A 22612-nucleotide genomic window follows, 5' to 3' on the forward strand; every position below is an offset into this window, starting at 1 on the left:
CAACATCCCATTTGCCTTCTTGATAGCCTGCTGCACCTGTAAACTAACCTTTTGAGATTTATGCACAAGCAATCCCGAGTCCCTCTGTACAGCAGCATGCTGCAATCTTTTACCATTTAAATAATAATCTGATCTTCCATTTTTCCTTCCGAAGTGGATGACCTCACATTTACCAACATTGTACTCCATCTGCCAGATCCTTGCCCACTCACTTAACCTATCTATATCTCTCTGCAGACTCTCCGTCTCTTCTGCACAATTTGCTTTTCCACTCAATTTATTATCATCAGTAAATTTAGATACACTGCACGCGGTCCCCTCTCCCAGATCGTTAGTGTATATTGTGAACAGTTGTGGGCGCAGCACTGACCCCTGAGGCACACAGCTCACCACTGGTTGCCAACCAGAGAAACACCCATGTATTCCAACTCTCTACTTTCTATTAGTTAACCAATCCTCTATCCATGCTAATACATCATATTGAACCCCTTCTGGAAATCCAAGTAAATAACGTCTATCTCTTCCCCTCTATCCACTGCGCTTGTTATATCCTCAAAGAACTCCAGTAAGTTTGTCAAACAGGACCTGCCTTTGCTGAATCCATGTTGCATTTGCTTGATGGATACATTTCTATCCAGACACCTTGCTATTTCTTCTTTAATGATAGCTTCAAGCATTTCCCCAACTACATATGTTAAACTAACTGGCCAATAGTTACCTGCGTTTTGCCTACATCTTTTTTTGAACAGTGGCATGACATTCACCGTTTTCCAATCTGCCGAGACCTGCCCAGAGTCCAGAGAATTTTGGTAAATCATCACCAAAACCTCTACTGTACCTTCTGCATTTCTTTCAGTACCCTGGGATGCATTCCATCAGGACCAGGGGACTTGTCTATCTTCAGATCCACAAATTTGCTCAGCACTACCTCTTTAGTGATAGCTATTGTATCAAGGTCCTCACTTCCCATCGCATCCATAATATCTTTCTTTTGCATGTTAGATGTGTCCTCCACCATGAAGACCGACACAAAATAGTCATTCAAAGCCTCTGCCATCTCCTCGTTACCCAATATCAATTCCCTTTCTCTTCCTCCAAGAGACCTACGTTCACTTTAGCCACCTCTTTCCAGCTTTTTCCACTTTATGTAATTATAAAAACTTTTATTATGTTTTTATATTTTGTGCTAGCTTTTTTTCACAATCTATCTTTGCTTTCTTTATTGCTCGCTTAGTATTTCCTTTGTTGCTTTTTAAAGTTTTCCCAATCTTCCAGTTTCCCACTACTCTTGGCGACTTTGTATGCACAAGCTTTTCATTTGATGCCTTCTTTTATTTCCTTTGTTATCCAAAGCTGGCTCTCCCCACCCTAACTGTCCTTGCTTTTGACTGTAATATACTTTTGTTGAGCACCGTGAAAAATCTCTTTGAAAGTCTTCCACTGTTCCTCAACTGTCCCGCCATATAGCCTGTGTTCCCAGTCTACACTAGCCAAATCCTCCCTCATCCCTTTGTAGTCTCTATTGTTTAGGCATAATACACTGGTTTTAGATTGAACTATTGCACCCTCCATTTGTATGAGAAACTCAATCATACTGTGATCACTCTTTCCAAGAGGATCCCTAACTACAAGATCACTAATTTTACCTGTCTCGTTGCATGTACGAAGACCAACAGCTCTAAGATGGCACGTTCCCCTGTGGGTTCAGTAACATGCTGTTCAAGAAAGCCATCATGAATGCATTGTATGAGGTTCTTCTGAAGACTGCCTCGACCAACTTGATTCACCAATAAGTTAGCTGTAACTGTGATAAATTTGTTCTTTCTGTGATGCTGACTTTGTAACCAACATCCAAAACTTCCTGTGAAACAGGTCTTCAAGAATCCTTATGAGATTGTTACGGTGCTACAGATCCAAACGCTTGGGGCCATCGTTCCATCAATCCCTGTCTGCCTCAGCACTGCAATTGAGAAGGCAAGCCAGGAGGATAAGTTGAGTGTGCTGCTGGATCTCTACGACAGCACCGCTCACTTTGCCAAGAGCCTGGAGGCGGCAATGCTACCACACCTGGGTATGTTATCACAGTAGAACTGATTCTCTACAGAAATAGTAGGGACAACAGAGGATTTTTATATAGTCATAGAAAAGTTCAGCACATAAAACAGGCCCTTCTAGTCTATGTCGACCCATTCAAATTGCCTGCTCCCGTCGACCTACACTGGGACCATAGCCCTCCATACTTCTACCATCCGTGTACCTATCCAAACTTCTCTTAAACATTGAATTCGACCTTGCATGCACCATTAGCACTAGCAGCTCATTCCACACTCTCACAACCCTCTGAGGGAAGAAGTTTCTCCTCATGTTCCCCTTAAACTTTTCACCTTTCACCCTTAACCCATGGCCTCTGGTTGTAGTCCTACCCAACCTCAATGGAAAAAGCCTGCTTGCATTTACCCTATCTAGATCCCTCATAATTTTGTATACTTCTATCAAGTCTCCTCTCAATCTTCTACATTCCAAGGAATAAAGTCCTAACCTATTCAATCTTTCCTTTTTTCTGAGGTCTTCCAGATCCAGCAACATACTTGTGAATTTTCTCTGTACTCTTTTAACCTTATTTATATCTTTTCTGTGGGTAAGTGACCAAAACTGTACAACAGAATATCCGATTTGCTGTACTCAGTACTTTGATTTATGAAGGCCTATTCTTTACCACCCTATCTACCTGTGATTCTACTTTCACCGAATTATGGACCTGTATTCCCAGATCTCTTTGTTCTAACACACTCCTCAGTGCCCTCCTGTTTACGGTGTAACATCTACCCTGGTTGGTCCTACTGAAATGCAACACCTAACACTTTTCTGCATTAAATGCCATCTGCACTTGTTCAGCCTAATTTTCTAGCTGATTCAGATCCCACTACAAACCTTGCTGGGCGCTACACCAAATAACAGGAATTCTGCAGATGCTGGAAATTCAAGCAACACACATCAAAGTTGCTGGTGAACGCAGCAGGTCAGGCAGCATCTGTAGGAAGAAGTGCAGTCGACGTTTCAGGCCGAGACCCTTCATCAGTCCTGACGAAGGGTCTCGGCCTGAAACGTCGACTGTACTTCTTCCTACAGATGCTGCCTGGCCTGCTGCGTTCACCAGCAACTTTGATGTGGGCGCTACACCCCCAGTTTTGGTGTCGTCCACAAACTGGCTGATCCAGTTAACCACGTTATCATCCAGATTGTTGATATAGATGACAAACAACAATGGCACACCACTAGTCACAGGACAACAGTCAGTCAGGCAGCCATCTACTGGCTTCTCCCACAAAGCTAATGTCTAATCTAATTTACTACCTCGTCCTGAATGCCGAGTGACTGAACCTTCCTGACCAGCCTCCCATGTTGGACTTTGTGAAATGCTTTTCTAAAGTCCATGTAGACCACATACATCCACTGCCTTGCCTTCATCAACTTTACTGGTAACTTCCTCAAACTCTATAAGATTCATTAAACATAACCTATCACGCATGAATCCATGCTGACTATCCTAATCGGTCCATGTCTACCCAGATACTTGTAGATCCGGTCCCTTAGAATACCTTCCAATAACTTTACCACTACTGAGGTCAGGCTCACTGGCCTGTAATTTCCTTGTTTATTTTTTGAGTCTTTCTTGAACAGTGGAACAACATTGGCTATCCTCCAGTCCTCCAGTATCTTATTTGTCACTAAGGATGATTTAAATATCTCTGCTAGGGCCCCAGCAATTTCTGTACCTGTCTGCTGCAGGGTCCAAGGGAGCACCTTGTCAGGCTCTGTGGATTTAGCTACCCTAATCTGCCTCAGGACAGCAAACGCCTCCTCCCCTGTAATCTTTTTAGGGTGCATGAAGTTGATGCTGCTTTGCCTCACTTCTATAGACTCTGTCCATCTCCTGAGTAAATACAGATGCAAAAAAAAATTTAAGATCTCCCCCATCTCTTTTGGCTCCACACATGGATCATCATTCTGATCTTCCAGAGGACCAATTTTGTCCCTTGCAATCATTTTTCTCTTAACATGTCTGTAGATCCTATTGATTTTCCTTCACCTTTTCTGCAAGGGCAATCTCATACTTTCTTTTAGTCCGCTTGATTTCTTTCTTAACTTTGCTCTTGCATTTCTTGTACTCATAAGTACCCCATTTGTTCTTTCCTGCCTATGCCTGCTATCCATCTTTTTTTTCTTAACCAGTGGCCTCTATATCACTTGAAAACTAAGGTTCCATACACCTGTTGAAGGGAAGAAAAATGTGGTACAAGCTGGTGGCGAAATTTCTTACACCTGTTATCTTTACCTTTTATTCTGACAGCCACATACAAGCTTTGTTCTCTCAAATTATACTAGGCACAACAATGGGGAATTTTATATTTGGAGCTAAAGGATGACAAAGCCACTCTTTTGGCATTGAACTAGAGAAAGAAAGAGGATGAGCACACTCACTCCTTTTAGTATGTCAACTATTCAGTGTTGTCATTAGCTGATTCTGCACTCTGATTCCAATTTCCTGCCCTGTGGCCACATTTCCAGATTCCTTTCGTACCTGAGAACTATTTGTCAGCTGTGTATGTACTCAATTGCTGTCCATCTACACTCTCTCGGTTCAGGATTCCAAAGTTGTGCTACCTTTTGTCTAAAGCAACTTTACTCATGTTAATCATGTATGGTTGGCCCCTTTATTTTTGGACAATAATATAACTCGTCCTGAAACACCGACTGTCTATCCATTTCCATAGATGCTGCCTGACCTCCTGAGTTCCTCCAGAATTTTGTGTGTGTGGATAACTTGCTCTAGCCAAGTCTTGCCATTGAAAACTCCAAAATGGAAAATGTGGACTAGAAGGAGTGTAAAAGAGAAAGTAGGAAGATGTAGAAACTGTATTTTCACAATGACGCCCAGCACCAATTTTTCTGGTTTCAGCATGGAAGCAGGTCCTTCAAATCACTGACTCTACACTGACCATCACCATACATTCAATTTAATCTTACACCTATCCCACTTATTCTCCCAACATTCCCATCAACATCCCTCAAATCTACCCTTACTATTAGGAGCATTTTACAGTGGCTAATTAACCAAATGACCCATGTCTTTGGGATTTGATTCCAACGTGGTTGTTCAGTTTAACTCATTTTGAGTCTTGCACGCAAACTGAAGGCAAACTGAATGTGACTAAGTGTTAGATCAAGTTCTGGCAACAAGTTGCAAGACTTCAAATCATTATTAATGTTGTTGACCACAGGTGAGACCAACCTGGTGAAAGTTACGGAGCTAGTTGCAGCAATCCATAGTCCTTACGTGCCATATCAGCTGCAGTATGGTGACCTCGAAGGTTCAAACCTGCTCATCCAGATCAGTGCAATCCCTCTGGTAAGATCTTCATTGCACTCTGCTGGCCAAGGGGTGCATTGTGTAATGGGGAGGGGAAGGGGTGCATGATGACGACTGGCCAAAAAAAAGGAGTAATCGAACCTTCATATATTAATCATTACCAATTTTATCTAAAATCTTTGAAGAATAACTTCCAGTAATTTAGCTGTTGGTCCACTGCATGTTCCGCTGTGCAGTCACTGTCCAAATGTTGGACTGCAGTTCAAGTTTGAATTTTGCAATGTAGATTTGAGTATAGGCTGTGTATCTGTGATCGTGGGAGCATTCAAATTTAATTGTTATATTTAAAGCCTCGGGCTACGCTGTCAGACACCAAGCTTTAAAACGATTAGAGAGAAGGGAAAGCAAACGGGAAATAGGTGCTGTCGAATGTAGAGATTGAGGACTGGAGGAGCAGGTTAGGAAAGAGCATTTTCACTTTTCATCTGGGTGGAGTGCCAGGAGGCAAAACAGGTTAGGTGAGTTCTTGCAATTTGAGAGGAATGATCAGAATAGAGGGGATTGTGATGGTGCAAGGTAGAGCAAATCTGGTTTAGGTCCGTTTGTACACCCCAACACCCCTTCGGTAGAATGTGTACTTCTCTGTTGTAGTGAAACACTTTTGTGTCTTTTTTAGGAGCGTGTGGAACTGATTGACTCTGTGCAGGAGCTCAGTCAGTCAGTGAATAAACTCTTCAGCCTGGCTGGAGGCGCAGTGGATAGATGCGTGAAACTGACTGATGGGCTTGCATTTTGCGGCTTGCTAAAAGCACTCAAGGGTCTCTTCTCAAAGTGAGTTCCCTTCTCTTTGCTATGATTGGGTGTTTCTTTGTTCAGCAGTGACTATTATGCTGCTATACACTGCCCTGTCATATAATGACCATGCCCTGTTCGGTCACGCATCATCATGTCTTTTGTCTGGTTCCTCTTTGAACAAGTTGTTACTCTTCCAGAACACCTGAGATGGCCTCTTCTTCAAAGAATGAGGTTTTCCTTCCTCTATCATTGATGCTGCCTTCACTCGCACCTCCTCCGTTCTGGACATCCGTGCTCACCCCATCTTCTCACCACATTACCAGAGATGAGGATTCCCTTGACCTTACCTTCCTCAGCATGGGCTTCTTCATCCACTGCATCATTCTCCGTTACATCTGCCTTCTTCAACGGGATCCTATCACTAAACACATCTTTCCTTTCCCTCCACTCTCCGCTTCCCACACGGATCGCTCCCTACATACTCCCTTGTCCACTCGTCCCTCCTGGCATTTATCCTTGCAAGCAGGAAAATGCTACACCTGCCTCTTCACCTGTTCCCTTACCACCATTCAAGGTCTCAAACAGTCCTTCCAAGTAAAGCAACATTTCACCTGTGAGTCTAACAGGGTGGTCTACTGTATCTGGTGCTCCTGATGTAGCCTCATCTACACTGGGGAAACCTGACATAGATTGGGGGACTGATTCGTTGAGCACCTTCACTTTTTCCACCACAAAAGGTGGGATTTCCCGGTGGCTATCTATTTTAATTCTTCTTCCACTTCCCATTCCCATTCTTGCCTGTTGGTCCAGGGTCTCGTCTATGGAGAGGCCATTCTCAGGTTGGAGTAGCAACACTTCATATTCCATCTGGGTAGCCTCCAACCTGATGGCACGAACATCGATTTCTCTAACGTCCAGTAATTTCTCTCCCCCCACCTCTCCTTTTCATTCCCCATTCTGGCTCCCCTCTGACCACTTCTCATCTGCCTCCCTCTGGTGCCCCTCCTCTTTCCCTTTCTTCCATGATTCACTGACCTCTCCTGTCAGGTTCCTTCTCCTGGCCCTTAATCTCATCCACCTATCACCACCCTACTTCGCTCTTCATCCTCCATCTTATCTGGCAGCTTGTACTCCCTTCCCTCCTCACCTTCTTCCCCTTCCCTTTCAGTCCTGATGAAGGGTCTTGGCCTGAAACATTGACCGTTTACTCCTCTCCATAGGTGCTGCCTGGCCTGCTGAGTTCCTCCAGCACTTTGAGTGTGTTGCTGTGGATTTCCAGAATCTCTTGTGTGTATGTCACTTAGCCCGATTGGGTGCTGCATTGTACAATCCACAATGCACTTTTATTCCCTCTGGTCACCTTTCCCAAACTGGAATATAGTTTGAAAATCCAGAGGACAACGCTGAAATCTTTTCCTATATTGGTTGTCGATCTCTCTGATTTTTACTCAATCATTTTTCATTTTTGTATTTGGATCATTCACATTACACCCTCCTGCGGAATATTATTAACTCTATTTTTATTCTATCATGTTACATAGTCGTTTAGGACAGTATTTGTGTTGACCATCTGAATTAGCCATCAGCTATATGCGGAGGAGGTTCTGATGCAGGTTCTCCTGTGTTGTATGATTGGAGTTTGAGGATCCGCTCCTGGCTGATGTTTAACTCTCTCTGCCCTAGGTATGTGTCTGACTTTGCCAGCACTCTGCAGTCCATCCGCAAAAAATGCAAACTGGAGGAAATTTCCAATGGCTCCTTGTTCCAGGAAGACTGGACTGCTTTCCAAAACTCTATCAGGTGATGACCCAGTGAGCCATAGAGAACATTCACACTTATAACCCCATGTTACTCCCACCAGTACACTTCCGCCTCCTTGCTGGCAATGCATATTCCTGACTTTGATATTATGTGCAAATGTGTAGCTTTCCTCCTCCCAGATTGCCGTGTAATTAAGTCATACCTAAAAGTTATCCTTCATTATGACTCTTGTCCTGCTTTCACTCTCCTCTAGCCCCATCCCCAGAAGCTTAATGGCTCACTAATGAGATTAAGTTTTATACAGTACTGTGCAAAAGCCTTAGGCACAGTACTTCATTACCACTCAGTGGGGGGGAAACAAGAGTCCATATTTTATGTCAGGTATTCTTTGCTAGAACTGGAAAAGTGCAGAGGCAAGCATATTTTAAGTTGTGCATAAGGGAAGGGGTGGAGAGAACAGATAAAATGTTTGTAATCGAGTATAGACTAAAGTATCACTAACAACCAGCAGTTTCCAGTATTTGCAGTTTTGTTTTGCTGCCAGCTGAATCTCTCTGCTGTCCGTTACACCACTGGCGTTTAGGGCAGCAATGAAGGTCCTCCATCTCTGCCAGTGTTCAGGGCTTCCTTCATCGTGTCAGTAGTTTGGTTTTCACTACTGTCAGTCACGCAAGTTCCAGGTGAGGACTCAGGAATGCCAACAAACTCAGTTGTAGAAGGATTCTCCATTTCTGTTTCCGTAACAGTTTTGTTTTACCAGTCAGAGTTGTTAGCCCTGAGCTAAAGATCTGAACCTGGAGGACCGGTGGACCACTCCCAGTCTGGCCTCTACCCTTTGACCTGTTTGGCATGGGTGACCCTACCAAGCGCTAAAGCATAAAGCCCTGACTCCAGCCAGCATAGCTCTCCAGGTGAATGAGGCACACAAGCCTCCAACCACGACAAAGTTGTGGTCCTCCTGGAGGATCAGCTGAATGCTTCCAGCATTTTCTATTTTGTTTCACATTTCCAGCATCAGCATCTCCATTTACTTCACACCACTACCTTCATTCATTTCTCCACTGCATTTAAATTGTCACCTATTTCTGTGGCATTTAGTTTTGGATGAGCAGAAGCTTTGTATACCTGAATATTGCGTCAAACAGTTCTTTGAAATCTCTGTCACATGCCGATCCCTATTTCATGTTCTGACAACTATCTAACAATGAATCAGATCATTCAGTGTCTTAGTTACTCAGAGTTGTATTCTTTTGTCCATAGTATCATTAAGACTGATTATTTCCAAGTATGGTTCATCCATCATCCTGTTACTGAGTTGGACAGGCTCCCATATCTTGATTTTAACATTGTCATCTTCAGGGCTTTTCAAATCCCTCAAAGATCGTGCCCCACCCCATCTGTGTAATTTCCTCCAGCCCATTACCCTTTGCTATATCTTGATTCATTTTCCTTCAACTTTTTGCTGCATATTGATAGTCATCCAGTCAACTATGAAAACTGATGCTCAGCAGTCCCTCCTTAACCACTTAGCTTCTGTACCACTCCCCTTTTTTAAGATGTACAGTGCCTTGTAAAAATTTTCAGCCTCCAGCCCTTTGCTCACATACAGTAAATGAGTATTACAACCAGGGATTTTGATCAATTTAACTGAGATATTTTATTTGTTAATCACGTGCTCCTTTTTTCACAGTAGAGTTAAAAAAACAGGGAAAATTTTAAAGTATGAAAAACTAGCAATTCAAAAACTGAAATATCAGCAGTTCAAAAGTATTCATCCCCCTTTACTCAGTACTTAGCTGAACCACCTCTCGTAGCTTTTGCAATCAGTAGTCATTTTGGATAATCTTTATTAGCTTTGCACAATGTGATGAAGCAAGATCTGCCCAGATTGCTCAAGCTGTGGCAGGTTATCTGGGGGCAGTTGTGGACAGCAATCTTGAGGTCTTGCCAGAGATGTTCAATCAGGGTAAGGTCAGGACTCTGGGCCACTCAAGGACATCAATTTTCTTCATTTGAAGCCACTCCATGCTTGCTCTGGCAATGTGCTTTGGGTTGTTATCCTTCTTCCCTGCCTCAAGACCTCAAGCTTGTTGGCAGAGGCTAGCATGTTTTTATTCAGGATCTCTCTGTATTTATTAGCACTCATCTTCCCATCAATCCTGACCAGATTTCCAGTCCCTGCTGCTGAAAAGCATCCCCATAGCATGATGCTACCTCCACCATAGGGCTGGTGTCACCTGGCTGATGTGCAGTATTAGATTTACACCACATGCACTGCTTCATGTTGAGGCCAAAAAGTTCCACTTTAGTCTCAGCTGACCACATGACCTTCTTCCACATCTTTACAGTATCTTCTAAATGACGCTTTGCAAAATATTTAAAGGGCAGGGATACTTTTTTTTTCCCTACCCAGGGCTTCTTCCTTTCCACTCCTCCATAAATACCCTTATCATAGAGTCTTAGAGATTGTGGAGCCATGAACTTCATCTCCAGTTGCTGCCACTGACATCTGCCACTCACTCTGAGTGATTGTTGGCGTTACAGTAGCCTCTCTTACAAGTGCCATTCTTCTCTGGTGACTAACTTTAGAGAGGGAGCCTGATCTAGGCTATGTGACTGTGGTTTCATATTTTTCCTGTTTTTCACAATGGACCGCACTGAGCTCTGAGCTATGTTCACTACCTTTGAGATGGTCTTGTACTATTCCCCAGATTGTGCTTCTCTATTATCACTTCCCTGACTTGCCTTGAATGCTCTTTTCTCTTCATTTTGGTTTGATTTGTTGAAAATCTACCAAACTGTTGGACCCTACAGAGAGAAGGTGATCCTCCAATTTTCTGCATTAACAAATTGGGTGAGTTGGTAAGGTAATATTGCACCTGAGGAAAGTTAGCATCGTAATTACAAAGGGGGTGAATGCTTTTTCAGTCTCACAATTTAGATTTTTAATTTTTATTAATTTGTTGATAGGTTTTGGAATTTTTGTTTTGATTTGACATGATGCACAATGTTTTGTAGATTCGCTCAAAAATTTCTACTTAAATACATTTTAAATTTAGAAAATGAGACAGTAAAATATTAAAATAGTTGTGGGGTCTGAATTCTTTTTCAAGGCACTGTAATTCTTGTTCCATACACTTCCTCACACTAACAGCCCACCAGTTGGATATAAAAGGGTAACAGGATATATTTTATTTAATAAAAGTTATACCAAGCAGACATGTTTTAACATTTTTTATTTGTTGCATCGGGACACGATCAGTTTTGTGGTTCGCCACAGACTGGCCCTGTAATGGAACAGCTTTACAGCAGAGCCGGAGGAACCTGCTGCAGGTAGGGTGCTGATGTTCGGTTCAATTGCACCCAGTAATTGGAAGCTCGTTCCCCTCTCACAGGAGTCTCTGTGTATGAATGCGAACATTTTCTGCATGTGTTCTTGGTCTAGTCTTCTTCTAGCCAAGTTTTTAAGTTGGTTTCAACTGGCTTGTTTGTTATTTTGTTTTCTGGTTTCTAACACCCTTCTTTTAACTTTCAGAATTATAGCGACCTGTGGTGAACTATTGCGACAGTTTGGAGATTTTGAACAGCAACTCTCCAACAGGTCAGCCACGAGCAACGTATCTGCTTCTATCATGAGTCTAGTTACAGGGGTGGGAAGGAAGGCAGTGTGGAGGAAGGGGCACTGTTAAAGCAGTAAGGCTGGTTACAGAGGTGTAAAGTTGGACAGTGTTTCACATCAAGTTACTTCACCCTTTCAAGTCACAGATCAGGCCACTGAGCCAGGAGGAGAATTGTTAAGAAAGGGAGTTACTTGTCAAATTGGTGGCTGTACAACAGTTCACACCTAAGTTCCTACATTTTGTGAATATGTGCATAATCTTTAAAGGTTTTTTTCTCCTTTGCTACTTTTCAGCTCTGACCCCTTTTCTGTGTCTGATCCCTCCTCTTGTGTACTTTGCTAAATTTGGCCAATATCCATAGAGAAGACTAGATGGTGAATGTGAACTGTTGATTTAATTTAGAGACCTCACAACTGGATTATGTCCTTTCCCTATCTTTTACTTGAGACTTTTCTGTATACAGTTCCAATGTATGGGATGCAGAAGAGGGAGCCCTGCCAGTGTTTTGTTGTTCCCTTCCTACACCAGGATGCTGATTCCCCTACTGAGACATCTACCATTCTCTTGGCCTCAGCTATAATCAGCCAGTTTCCTGCCTGAATGAACCAGCAAGTTGCTGCATTGACAAGGCGAATAACTGGAGATGCACCTTAATGCTCCCTATATTAAACATCCATGATCTTAAGTGACTAATGCAGGCAATTTTGTTTTTTGCTCAGGCTACTCTACAAAGTCTTCAGTTTATATGCTATTGATTGATTTCACTAGTTAACAACGCAAAGTCCCAAGTTGAAATAATGAAAATGGACAGAAAGATGTCTATTTCTATAATACATCTCAAGCTCTGAACATCCCAATCTGCATGTAAAGTGTGATCCTGATCTGGTTCAAGGTCACTAAAGATCAGAATTCCCTCAACACACCAATGATCAAGTCTTCTTCTCCTTGGGCCCTTAGGTCCTTGGAGTTAATCAGTGTTTCTGGAATCCACTGTATACACTGTAGAGGGGATTGGCCTATACAGTTTCACCAGAGCCCTGTTGGCTGACCTTACCTGTTTCCACCTCTCATGAGGTGGACTTTGAGAGGCGATCAAGTCGCAGGAACTGGATTTGAACTCAAAATCTTTATGACTTAAGGAGGGCGTACTACCTACCAATTCACTATTTTCTTCTTCATAGAATTCCATTACAATGTGGAATGTTCTTATTACAAGCCACTGGGGAAATTGAATCTATAAGTTCTTCTATCAATGGTAATTTGGTTATAAAGTTATTCCCAATATTATTGATGACCTGGCAGATTTAAGATAGTTTGTGAGCAGTTTTCCGATACATTGGAATCTCTCTTGCAGAATACTGTCCACTGCAGGGAAATATTTATCAGAATCGTACAGTCCATGTAGTTTGACCGGTATACAAGAAACCAGCTGTTCTGACAAAAAATCCTCCACTAAGAATCCTTGGCAAGAATACAATTACTTACTGAAGGGAAATCCAAGTGAATATGCCGGTCTAATGGAAATGCTTTATACATTGAAGGTAAGACTGCCTTTCTTACAGCAGAGCAGTAGAGAAAGTGCAATAGAAGACAGATCAATTGTCTTTCAAGTAAATTGGCTCTCTGGTCAAGTAGTCATGCTAAAATTCTTCCCTGCATTGCAGGAAAAAGGAACGGGGAACTATAACCTGCTGTCAGAGCCTCGAGCGGCTCTGGGCCGTCTCAACCAACAAGCACATCAGCTGGCTTTCGACTCTGTCTTCCTCCGCATCAAGCAGCAGCTTACACAGGTGCCTAGGATGGAGGTGAGGCAGGGACAGAGAACGGCTGATCTGGGTGAGGTGTCTGGGATATATGATCTAAACAATACATTTCCTGGCTCCAACAACTTCCTAAAGACAGGAAACTCTGGAGAAGCTCTGCAGGTTCAGTCCAGTTTATGAGGAAAGAAATTAAGGTATCAATTCAAACTGTTAACTTCTGGTCAAATTTGGCTGTCTCATGTTCATTTTCTCTTCACGGATGTTTACTTGGAGTTGTACAAAGATGTAAGTTTAAAATTCATTTGAAACAGTTTTTCACTTCAGCATTGTGTAGCTTGGATTCCCATTCGCCACCAACCACCCACCCTATTCTGCCAAGAGTGAAGTGTATTGTGCATTGTGCGGGAAATTCAGCCAGGCTCTTCTAGCTATCAGTGTATGGGTGATTAATTCCCTGTGTGATTGTGCTTCAAAGCTAAAGTTAAGTTTATTGTCATGTGCACAAGTATGTGTACGGATAGATAGAATGAAACGCTTGCTTGCAGCAGTATCATGGTCAAATAGCATCAGATAAGTAGCATTCACAAGAGCAACAAAGGAGAACACAGTTAGGACAAGAAAGTGGTGCAAAGTGATCATAGCGTTTCTGCACTGTAGTGCTTAAGGTTGTGCAGGTTGGTTCAAGAACCGAATGGTTGAAGAGAAGTAGCTGTTCTTGAACCTGGTGGTGTAGGACTTCAGGTTTCTGTACTTCCTGCCCAAAGGTAGTTGTGAGAAGGTGGCATGACCCAGTTGCTGGGGACCTTTGATACTGATGTTGCTCTCTTGAAGCAGCACCTCATGTACAAACGTTTGTAGATGCTACTAGTGGTAGGGAGGTGTGCCCTTGATCTTTTGGGCTGGGTCCTCCGCTTTCTGCAGCTCCTTAAATCCCTGCACATTCAAATGGCCATACCAGACCATGCTGTAACCAGGATACTTTCAGCAGTATATCTGTCGAAGTTTGTTAGTGGTAAGTGATGTGCTGAATCTCTTTAACCTTCTAAGAAAGTAAAGACACTCATACACAGTTTGAAGCATTGCAGTAAAACTTATGTTGCTGTTTTGGAAGTGCCCATCACTAGTGCTTTTGGGGCTTTCTGGGCTGGGATGCCTGCTATATGAATGAAAAGGCCCCATTATGTTCGTGACTGACAGTCTTCCTGAATCAGTTTCCGAGAGAAGTACAAGGTCAACTCTGGAAACAATGTAGTTTTTAGAGGAAATGCAGGTCAGTAAGTCACATGTATGATCTATTAAGGTCAGTTGTAATTCATAATCTCATTTGAAGCAGTTAGTGTTTCCAATAGTTGATTTTATCTTAGGTTTAAGTATTATTGATTAAAACCTAACTACCAAATAGAATAGAAAACTTCTGAAAAAGTAGAAAGGTTACAAATGTTGTATGTTGTTTGTTGTTGCTAGTTCAAATGCGTATGTTGGGGTTGTCATTGCATCACACCAATGTTTGGTTACTGTGTGGTTCATGTATTCTTTCTTCTGAAAAGACCTGGAATGCAGGGACAACAGGAGAGACACTGACTGAGGATCTTCCAACATTCAGCCTTGTTCCCCTGGAATACATCAGCAATGTAAGAACCTTATTTTCTCAAACTAATTTTGTTTTTCTTTGTGCATCTTTTGTCTTCAGTTTCTACCTTCATTCAGAGTGAAGTTTTTTACAAGGAAGTGTTTTATTAATTGCTGGCAAGGCTACCATGTATTGTACACTGAACTGCAGCATAATAAGGCCACCTCTTGAGCTCCAGTCAGCATGGCGAAGGTACTCCAGCAATATTGTTCGGTAGCGAGTTCTAGGGCTTTGGCTCAGCGATAATGAAGGAGACCTGATTCTGTTGCACTCAGAATGGGGTTGACGTGCATGTGGGGATGTCCCTTATATAATTACAGTGGGAACAGGTTTGAGAAATGCTGAGATTATGTGATTATATGCATCAGTTTGTTGAGTTTGACAACACAAGATCATAGAAACAGAAAGGAGAAATGCTAGAAATTAGCATCTAAAAGGATGATCCAATCAAAAACAAGAGAAAGTCTACAGATGCTGGAAATCAAAGCAATACACACAAAAATGCTGGAGGGATTCAGCAGACCAGGCAGCATCTATGGAAAAAAGTAGGGTTGACTTTCAGGCCAAGACCCTTCGGCAGGACTGGAGAAAAAGAGAAGATTTCTCCAGCCCTGCTGAAGAATCTCGGCCTAAAACGTCAGCTGTACTTTTTTCCACAGATGCTGCCTGGCCTGCTGAGTTCGTCCAGCATTTTATGTGTGTTGCTGTAAAAGGGTGAAATTGTTTTGGTTGAAATTGGAGTCCGGATGAAAAGAGACAAGACTGCTGGTGCTGGAATGTGCTCACTGCAGGAACTCAGTGCATCAAGCAACATCTTTGGAGGCAAATGGTGTCGGTCAGTATTTTGGGTGGAGACCCTGAAGGAGGATGTGGTTTCATGCCTGAAATGATGACCTATCTTTTTCAAAAACTGTTCAGCTTGTTGTGCTATAGTGCTAATCAGTACAAAGTTTATAAATAAACTGGAAATTACCATTACACAGACATGTAACACTCCTTCAAGAGGTGTCAGTTGCAACTCTGTCAGTACTACTCTTGTCTCTGTCAGCAGTTGTAGCATCAGAACTCTCACCAAAAGTCCTTAAGCACAGAAACCTCACCTGATAATCAATAGAACCATAGAACCATAGAAACTACAGCACAGAAACAGGCCTTTTGGCCCTTCTTGGCTGTGCCGAACCATTTTCTGCCTAGTTCCACTGACCTGCACACGGACCATATCCCTCCATACACCTCCCATCCATGTATCTGTCCAATTTATTCTTAAATGTTAAAAAAGAACCTGCATTTACCACCTCGTCTGGCAGCTCATTCCATACTCCCACCACTCTCTGTGTGAAGAAGCCCCCCCTAATGTTCCCTTTAAACTTTTCCCCCCTCACCCTTAACCCATGTCCTCTGGTTTTTTTTCTCCCCTTGCCACAGTGGAAAAAGCCTGCTTGCATTCACTCTATCTATACCCATCATAATTTTATATACCTCTATCAAATCTCCCCTCATTCTTCTACGCTCCAGGGAATAAAGTCCTAACCTATTCAACCTTTCTCTGTAACTGAGTTTCTCAAGTCCCGGCAACATCCTTGTACACCTTCTCTGCGCTCTTTCAACCTTATTTATATCTCTCCTGTAACTTGGTGACCAAAACTGAACACAATACTCCAGATTCAACCTCATCATAACATTCCAGCTCTTATACTCAATACTTTGATTAATAAAGGCCAATGTACCAAAAGCTCTCTTTACGACCTTATCTACCTGTGACGCCACTTTTAGGGAATTTTGTATCTGTATTCCCAGATCCCTCTGTTCCACTGCACTCCTCAGTGCCTTACCATTAACCCTGTATGTTCTACCTTGGTTTGTCCTTCCAACGTGCAATACCTCACACTTGTCTGTATTAAACTCCATCTGCCGTTTTTCAGCCCATTTTTCCAGCTGGTCCAAGTCCCTCTGCAGGCTCTGAAAACCTTCCTCACTGTCTACTACACCTCCAATCTTTGTATCATCAGCAAATTTGCTGATCCAATTTACCACATTATCATCCAGATCATTGATATAGATGACAAATAACAATGGACCCAGCACTGATCCCTGTGGCACACCACTAGTCACAGGCCTCCACTCGGAGAAGCAACTCTCTACTACCACTCTTTGGCTTCTACCATTGAACCAACGTCTAATCCAATTTACCACCTCTCCATGTATACCTTGCGACTGAATTTTCCTAACTAACCTCCCATGCGGGACCTTGTCAAAGGCCTTACTGAAGTCCATGTAGACAATATCCACTGCCTTCCCTTCATCCGCTTTCCTGGTAACCTCCTCAAAAAACTCCAATAGATTGGTCAAACATGACCTACCACGCACAAAGCCATGTTGACTCTCCCTAATAAGTCCCTGTCTATCCAAATGTTTGTAGATTCTGTCTCTTAGTACTTCCTCCAATAACTTACCTACTACCGACGTTAAACTTACTGGCCTATAATTTCCTGGATTACTTTTCGATCCTTTTTTAAACAACGGAACAACATGAGCCACTCTCCAATCCTCCGGCACCTCACCTGTTGACAGCGACATTTTGAATATTTCAGCCAGGGCCCCCGCAATTTCAACACTAGTCTCCTTCAAGGTCCGAGGGAACATCCTGTCAGGTCCCGGGGATTTATCCACTTTAATTTTCCTCAAGACAGCAAGGACCTCCTCCTTTTCGATCTGTACAGTTTCCATGATCTCACTACTTGTTTCCCTTAATTCCATAGACTTCATGCCAGTTTCCTTAGTAAATACAGACACAAAAAACCTATTTAAGATCTCCCCCATTTCCTTTGGTTCCGCACATAGCCGACCACTCTGATCTTCAAGAGGACCAATTTTATCCCTTACAATCCTTTTGCTCTTCACATACTTGTAAAAGCTCTTTGGATTATCCTTCACTTTGACTGCCAAGGCAACCTCATGTCTTCTTTTAGCCCTCCTGACTTCTTTCTTAAGTATTTTCTTGCACTTCTTATACTCAAGCACCTTATTTACTCCCTGCTTCCTATACATGTCATACAACTCCCTCCTGTTCTTTATCAGAGTTGCAATATCCCTTGAGAACCAAGGTTCCTTATTCCTATTCACTTTGCCTTTAATCCTGACAGGAACATACAAATTCTGCACTCTCAAAATTTCTCCTTTGAAGGCTTCCCACCTACCGATCACATCCTTGCCAGAGAACAACCTGTCCCAATCCACGCTTTTTAGATCCTTTCTCATTTCTTCAAATTTGGCCTTCTTCCAGTTAAGAACCTCAACCCTAGGACCAGATCTATCCTTGCCCATGATCAAGTTGAAACTAATGGTATTATGATCACTGGAACCAAAGTGCTCCCCTACACAGACTTCTGTCACTTGTCCTAACTCGTTTCCTAACAGGAGATCCAATATTGCATCCCCTCTAGTTGGTCCCTCTATATATAGATTTAGAAAACTTTCCTGAACACATTTTACAAACTCTAAACCATCTAGACCCCTAACAGTATGGGAGACCCAATCAATATATGGAAAATTAAAATCCCCTACCACCACAACTTTATGTTTCCTGCAGTTGCCTGCTATCTCTCTGCAGATTTGCTCTTCCAATTCTCTTTGACTATTGGGTGGTCTGTAATACTATCCCACTAATGTGGCCATACCTTTCCTGTTTTTCAGCTCCACCCACAAGGACTCAGTAGACAAGCCCTCTAATCTGTCCTGCCTGAGCACTGCTGTAATATTTTCCCTAACAAGCAATGCCACTCCCCCACCTCGATCACATCTGAAACATCGGAACCCTGGAATATTAAGCTGCCAGTCCTGCCCCTCCTGTAGCCAAGTTTCACTATTTGCTACAACGTCATAATTCCACGTGTCAATCCACGCCCTCAACTCATCCGCCTTCCCCGCAATACTCCTAGCATTGAAATATATACACCTCAGAAAATTTTTACCAACACTCATAGAAAACATAGAAAATAGGTGCAGGAGTAGCCCTTTCGGCCCTTCGAGCCTGCAGCGCCATTTATTATGATCATGGCTGATCATCCAACTCAGAACCCTGCCCCAGCCTTCCCTCCATACCCCCTGACCCCCGTAGCCACAAGGGCCATATCTAACTCCCTCTTAAATATAGCCAATGAACTGGCCTCAACTGTTTCCTGTGGCAGAGAATTCCACAGATTCACCACTTTCTGTGTGAAGAAGTTTTTCCTAATCTCAGTCCTAAAAGGCTTCGCCTTTATCCTCAAACTGTGACCCCTCATTCTGGACTTCCCCAACATCGGGAACAATCTTCCTGCATCTAGCCTGTCCAATCCCTTTAGCATTTTATACGTTTCAATCAGATCCCCCCTCAATCTTCTAAATTCCAACGAGTACAAGCCTAGTTCATCCAGTCTTTCTTCATATGAAAGTCCTGCCATTCCAGAAATCAATCTGGTGAACCTTCTTTGTACTCCCTCTATGGCAAGGATGTCTTTCCTCAGATTAGGGAACCAAAACTGCACACAATACTCCAGGTGTGGTCTCACCAAGGCCTTGTACAACTGCAGTAGTACCTCCCTGCTCCTGTATTCGAATCCTCTTGCTATAAATGCCAGCATACCATTTGCCTTTTTCACCGCCTGCTGTACCTGCATGCCCACTTTCAATGACTGGTGTAGAATGACACCCAGGTCTCGTTGCACCTCCCCTTTTCCTAATCGGCCACAATTCAGATAATAATCTGTTTTCCTATTTTTGCCACCAAAGTGGATAACTTCACATTTATCCACATTAAATTGCATCTGCCATGAATTTGCCCACTCACCCAACCTATCCAAGTCACCCTGCATCCTCTTAGCATCCTCCTCACAGCTAACACTGCCGCCCAGCTTCGTGTCATCCGCAAACTTGGAGATGCTGCATTTAATTCCCTCATCCAAGTCATTAATATATATTGTAAACAGCTGGGGTCCCAGCACTGAGCCTTGCGGTACCCCACTAGTCACTGCCTGCCATTCTGAAAAGGTCCCTTTTATTCCCACTCTTTGCTTCCTGTCTGCTAACCAATTCTCTATCCTCATCAATACCTTACCCCCAATACCGTGTGCTTTAAGTTTGCACACTAATCTCCTGTGTGGGACCTTGTCAAAAGCCTTTTGAAAATCCAAATATACCACATCCACTCGTTCTCCCCTATCCACTCTACTAGTTACATCCTCAAAAAATTCTATGAGATTCGTCAGACATGATTTTCCTTTCACAAATCCATGCTGACTTTGTCCGATGATTTCACCGCTTTCCAAATGTGCTGTTATCACATCTTTGATAACTGACTCCAGCAGTTTCCCCACCACCGACGTTAGGCTAACTGGTTTATAATTCCCTGGTTTCTCTCTCCCTCCTTTTTTAAAAAGTGGGGTTACATTAGCCACCCTCCAATCCTCAGGAACTAGTCCAGAATCTAACGAGTTTTGAAAAATTATCGCTAATGCATCCACTATTTCTTGGGCTACTTCGTTAAGCACTCACAACCTTTCTATTTGTGGATTTGCTTGAACTTTTAACATCATTTATTTTCACCCCAGCCCCACTGTCAGCTCTGGCACTCTGGTTCCCATCCCCCTGCAAATCTAGTTTAAAGCCCCCCCAGTAGCATTAACAAACCTCCCTGAAAGGATATTGGTCCCCCTGTAGTTCAAGTGTAACCCGTCTCTCTTGTACAGGTCCCACCTCCCCCAGAAGAGGTCCCAATTATCCTGAAATCTGAAACCCTGCCCCCTACACCAGTTCCTCAGCCACTTGTTCATCCTCCAGAGCATCCTATTCCTACCCTCACTGGCATGTAGCACAGGTAGCAATCCTGAGATTACCACCCTCGAGGTCCTGCTTTTCAACTTCCTACCAAGCTCTCTATACTCACTCTCCAGGGCCTCCTCACTCTTCCTTGCTATGTCATTGGTACCGATGTGCACCACGACATCTGGCTGATCACCCTCCCACTTCAGAATGTCATGCAATCGATCAGAGACATCCTTGACCTTGGCACCCAGGAGGCAACAAACCATCCTGGATTCTCTGTCACGACCACAGAACCTCCTATCTGCACCTCTAACTATCGAGTCCCCTATCACTACCACTCTCCTCTTTCTCCCCCCTCCCTTCTGCACTGCAGAACCGGACTCAGTGCCAGAGATCCGGCTACTGCAGCTTGTCCCAGGTAAGTCATCCCCCCCAACAATCCCTAACAATCCAGTGCGCTTGTTAGGGATTGTTGCTGTATTTTACTTGAAATCTTTTAGATGAGGTTTATCATAATCACGCGAGTGTAGAATATTTGTTTACTCCAATTAATATTGGAGAAAGTATTACCAAGCAAAATGTTTTGGTTTTCCTTACTTGATAGTGTGTTCTGTTATTGCCAGATTGGACAGTATATTATGTCCTTGCCTCTGCATCTGGAACCCTTTGTGACACAGGAGGATCCGGCACTTGAGTTGGCACTGCATTCTGGAAAACTCCCATACCCTCCAGAGCAAGGTAAGGAGAGATGGGTAGCTAACTGTGAGTAAAGTCAGGTAAAGTTAAGTCCAGAACTATCATGATCGTGTTAAATGCTGGAACAAGTTGACGGGAAGTTACTGTCCGATCCTTTTGCACCTGGGCAAGAAATACATGCTTCTGTTTGGTTCAGAAATTTTCACTGCAAAAGCATTTTATCCTGCATAATCAAATCAAAGTCTTTAGTATTTGCTCATTATCCATTTCAGATGGGAATTGGTGATGATGTAGGCTCCTGTGACTGCTGTTTGAAGTTGCTTAATTCTCAGTTGTTATGTTTGCATGATAGAGTTTTTGTTTGAATAAGGATTTGAGTCTTATTCGGGGTCTGGGTTTGAATGGAGTTCTAACGAAGTGGAAGTCCTTCATAACTGCAAATGTTGAGTCAGTATCCAAATTTCACCAAAATGCAAAAGCTTGCATTTCTGAAGCACCTTTTAAAAATGAAATATTAAACAACAATAAGAGAAGTGAGGGAAGGGGAGATAAGGAAGATGGGCTTGAAGAAGGATTTTGAAAACATCTGATAAAGCAATGAGTGTTCAAGGACAGAATTAGGCAAATTTTGCTAATAATGGTTTTGAAGAAGGACAGCACTACTTTCAAAGATCATTACAGACTCAGGTTGGGGGGTGGTGTGCAGAGGTGAGGACCAGGCTGTAGCATGAAATCCACATTTAAAACTCACAGAGGTAGTTCGATCTTATAAAAGATTTACAAATTACAAATAATTTCTAAAACACACGGGATTTCCAAAATACAGATACAATTCCGATAAGCTAAAAAGACACACCAGTGAGTTGTAGACAAACGATTCACATGTCACAGATATTGAAGACAGAGGAACGAATTATAGTCACCCCATCTTTCTGTCATTCTTCTTGTTGTTCCTTGGCCATTCCTAACAAGGCTGACTGCCTTATACTGTTTTTGTGCCACTTGTGTGACTTCACACAGATGGTCTAAAATCTTCTACCTCTGTTAGATTGCATGTGGATTGTGAGTGAACAGCCCTTTTTAAGTCCAGCCACAAATACTTATTTGGTTTGAGGTCTGGACTCTGACTTGGCCACTCCAGGACATTAACTTGGTTGTTTTTAAGCCATTCCTG

At 42.8% G+C, this 22612-nt stretch overlaps 1 protein-coding gene across 2 annotated transcripts in view; it reads left to right on the forward strand.

The window, feature by feature from the left end:
• cog7 (component of oligomeric golgi complex 7) overlaps nucleotides 1–22612 on the forward strand; it is a 70386-nt gene that overhangs the window by 36904 nt on the left and 10870 nt on the right. For both annotated transcript variants that reach the window (XM_063058730.1, XM_063058728.1), the window contains exons 8-16: nucleotides 1873–2071; nucleotides 5283–5410; nucleotides 6048–6202; nucleotides 7850–7966; nucleotides 11463–11528; nucleotides 12902–13088; nucleotides 13212–13352; nucleotides 14858–14941; nucleotides 21366–21480. In XM_063058730.1, coding sequence (XP_062914800.1) covers nucleotides 1873–2071; nucleotides 5283–5410; nucleotides 6048–6202; nucleotides 7850–7966; nucleotides 11463–11528; nucleotides 12902–13088; nucleotides 13212–13352; nucleotides 14858–14941; nucleotides 21366–21480 — 1192 coding nt within the window. The remainder of the gene's footprint in view (nucleotides 1–1872; nucleotides 2072–5282; nucleotides 5411–6047; nucleotides 6203–7849; nucleotides 7967–11462; nucleotides 11529–12901; nucleotides 13089–13211; nucleotides 13353–14857; nucleotides 14942–21365; nucleotides 21481–22612) is intronic.

The sequence above is a fragment of the Mobula hypostoma genome, chromosome 9 (assembly GCF_963921235.1).
Source record: "Mobula hypostoma chromosome 9, sMobHyp1.1, whole genome shotgun sequence".
Taxonomy (NCBI): Eukaryota; Metazoa; Chordata; class Chondrichthyes; order Myliobatiformes; family Myliobatidae; genus Mobula; species Mobula hypostoma.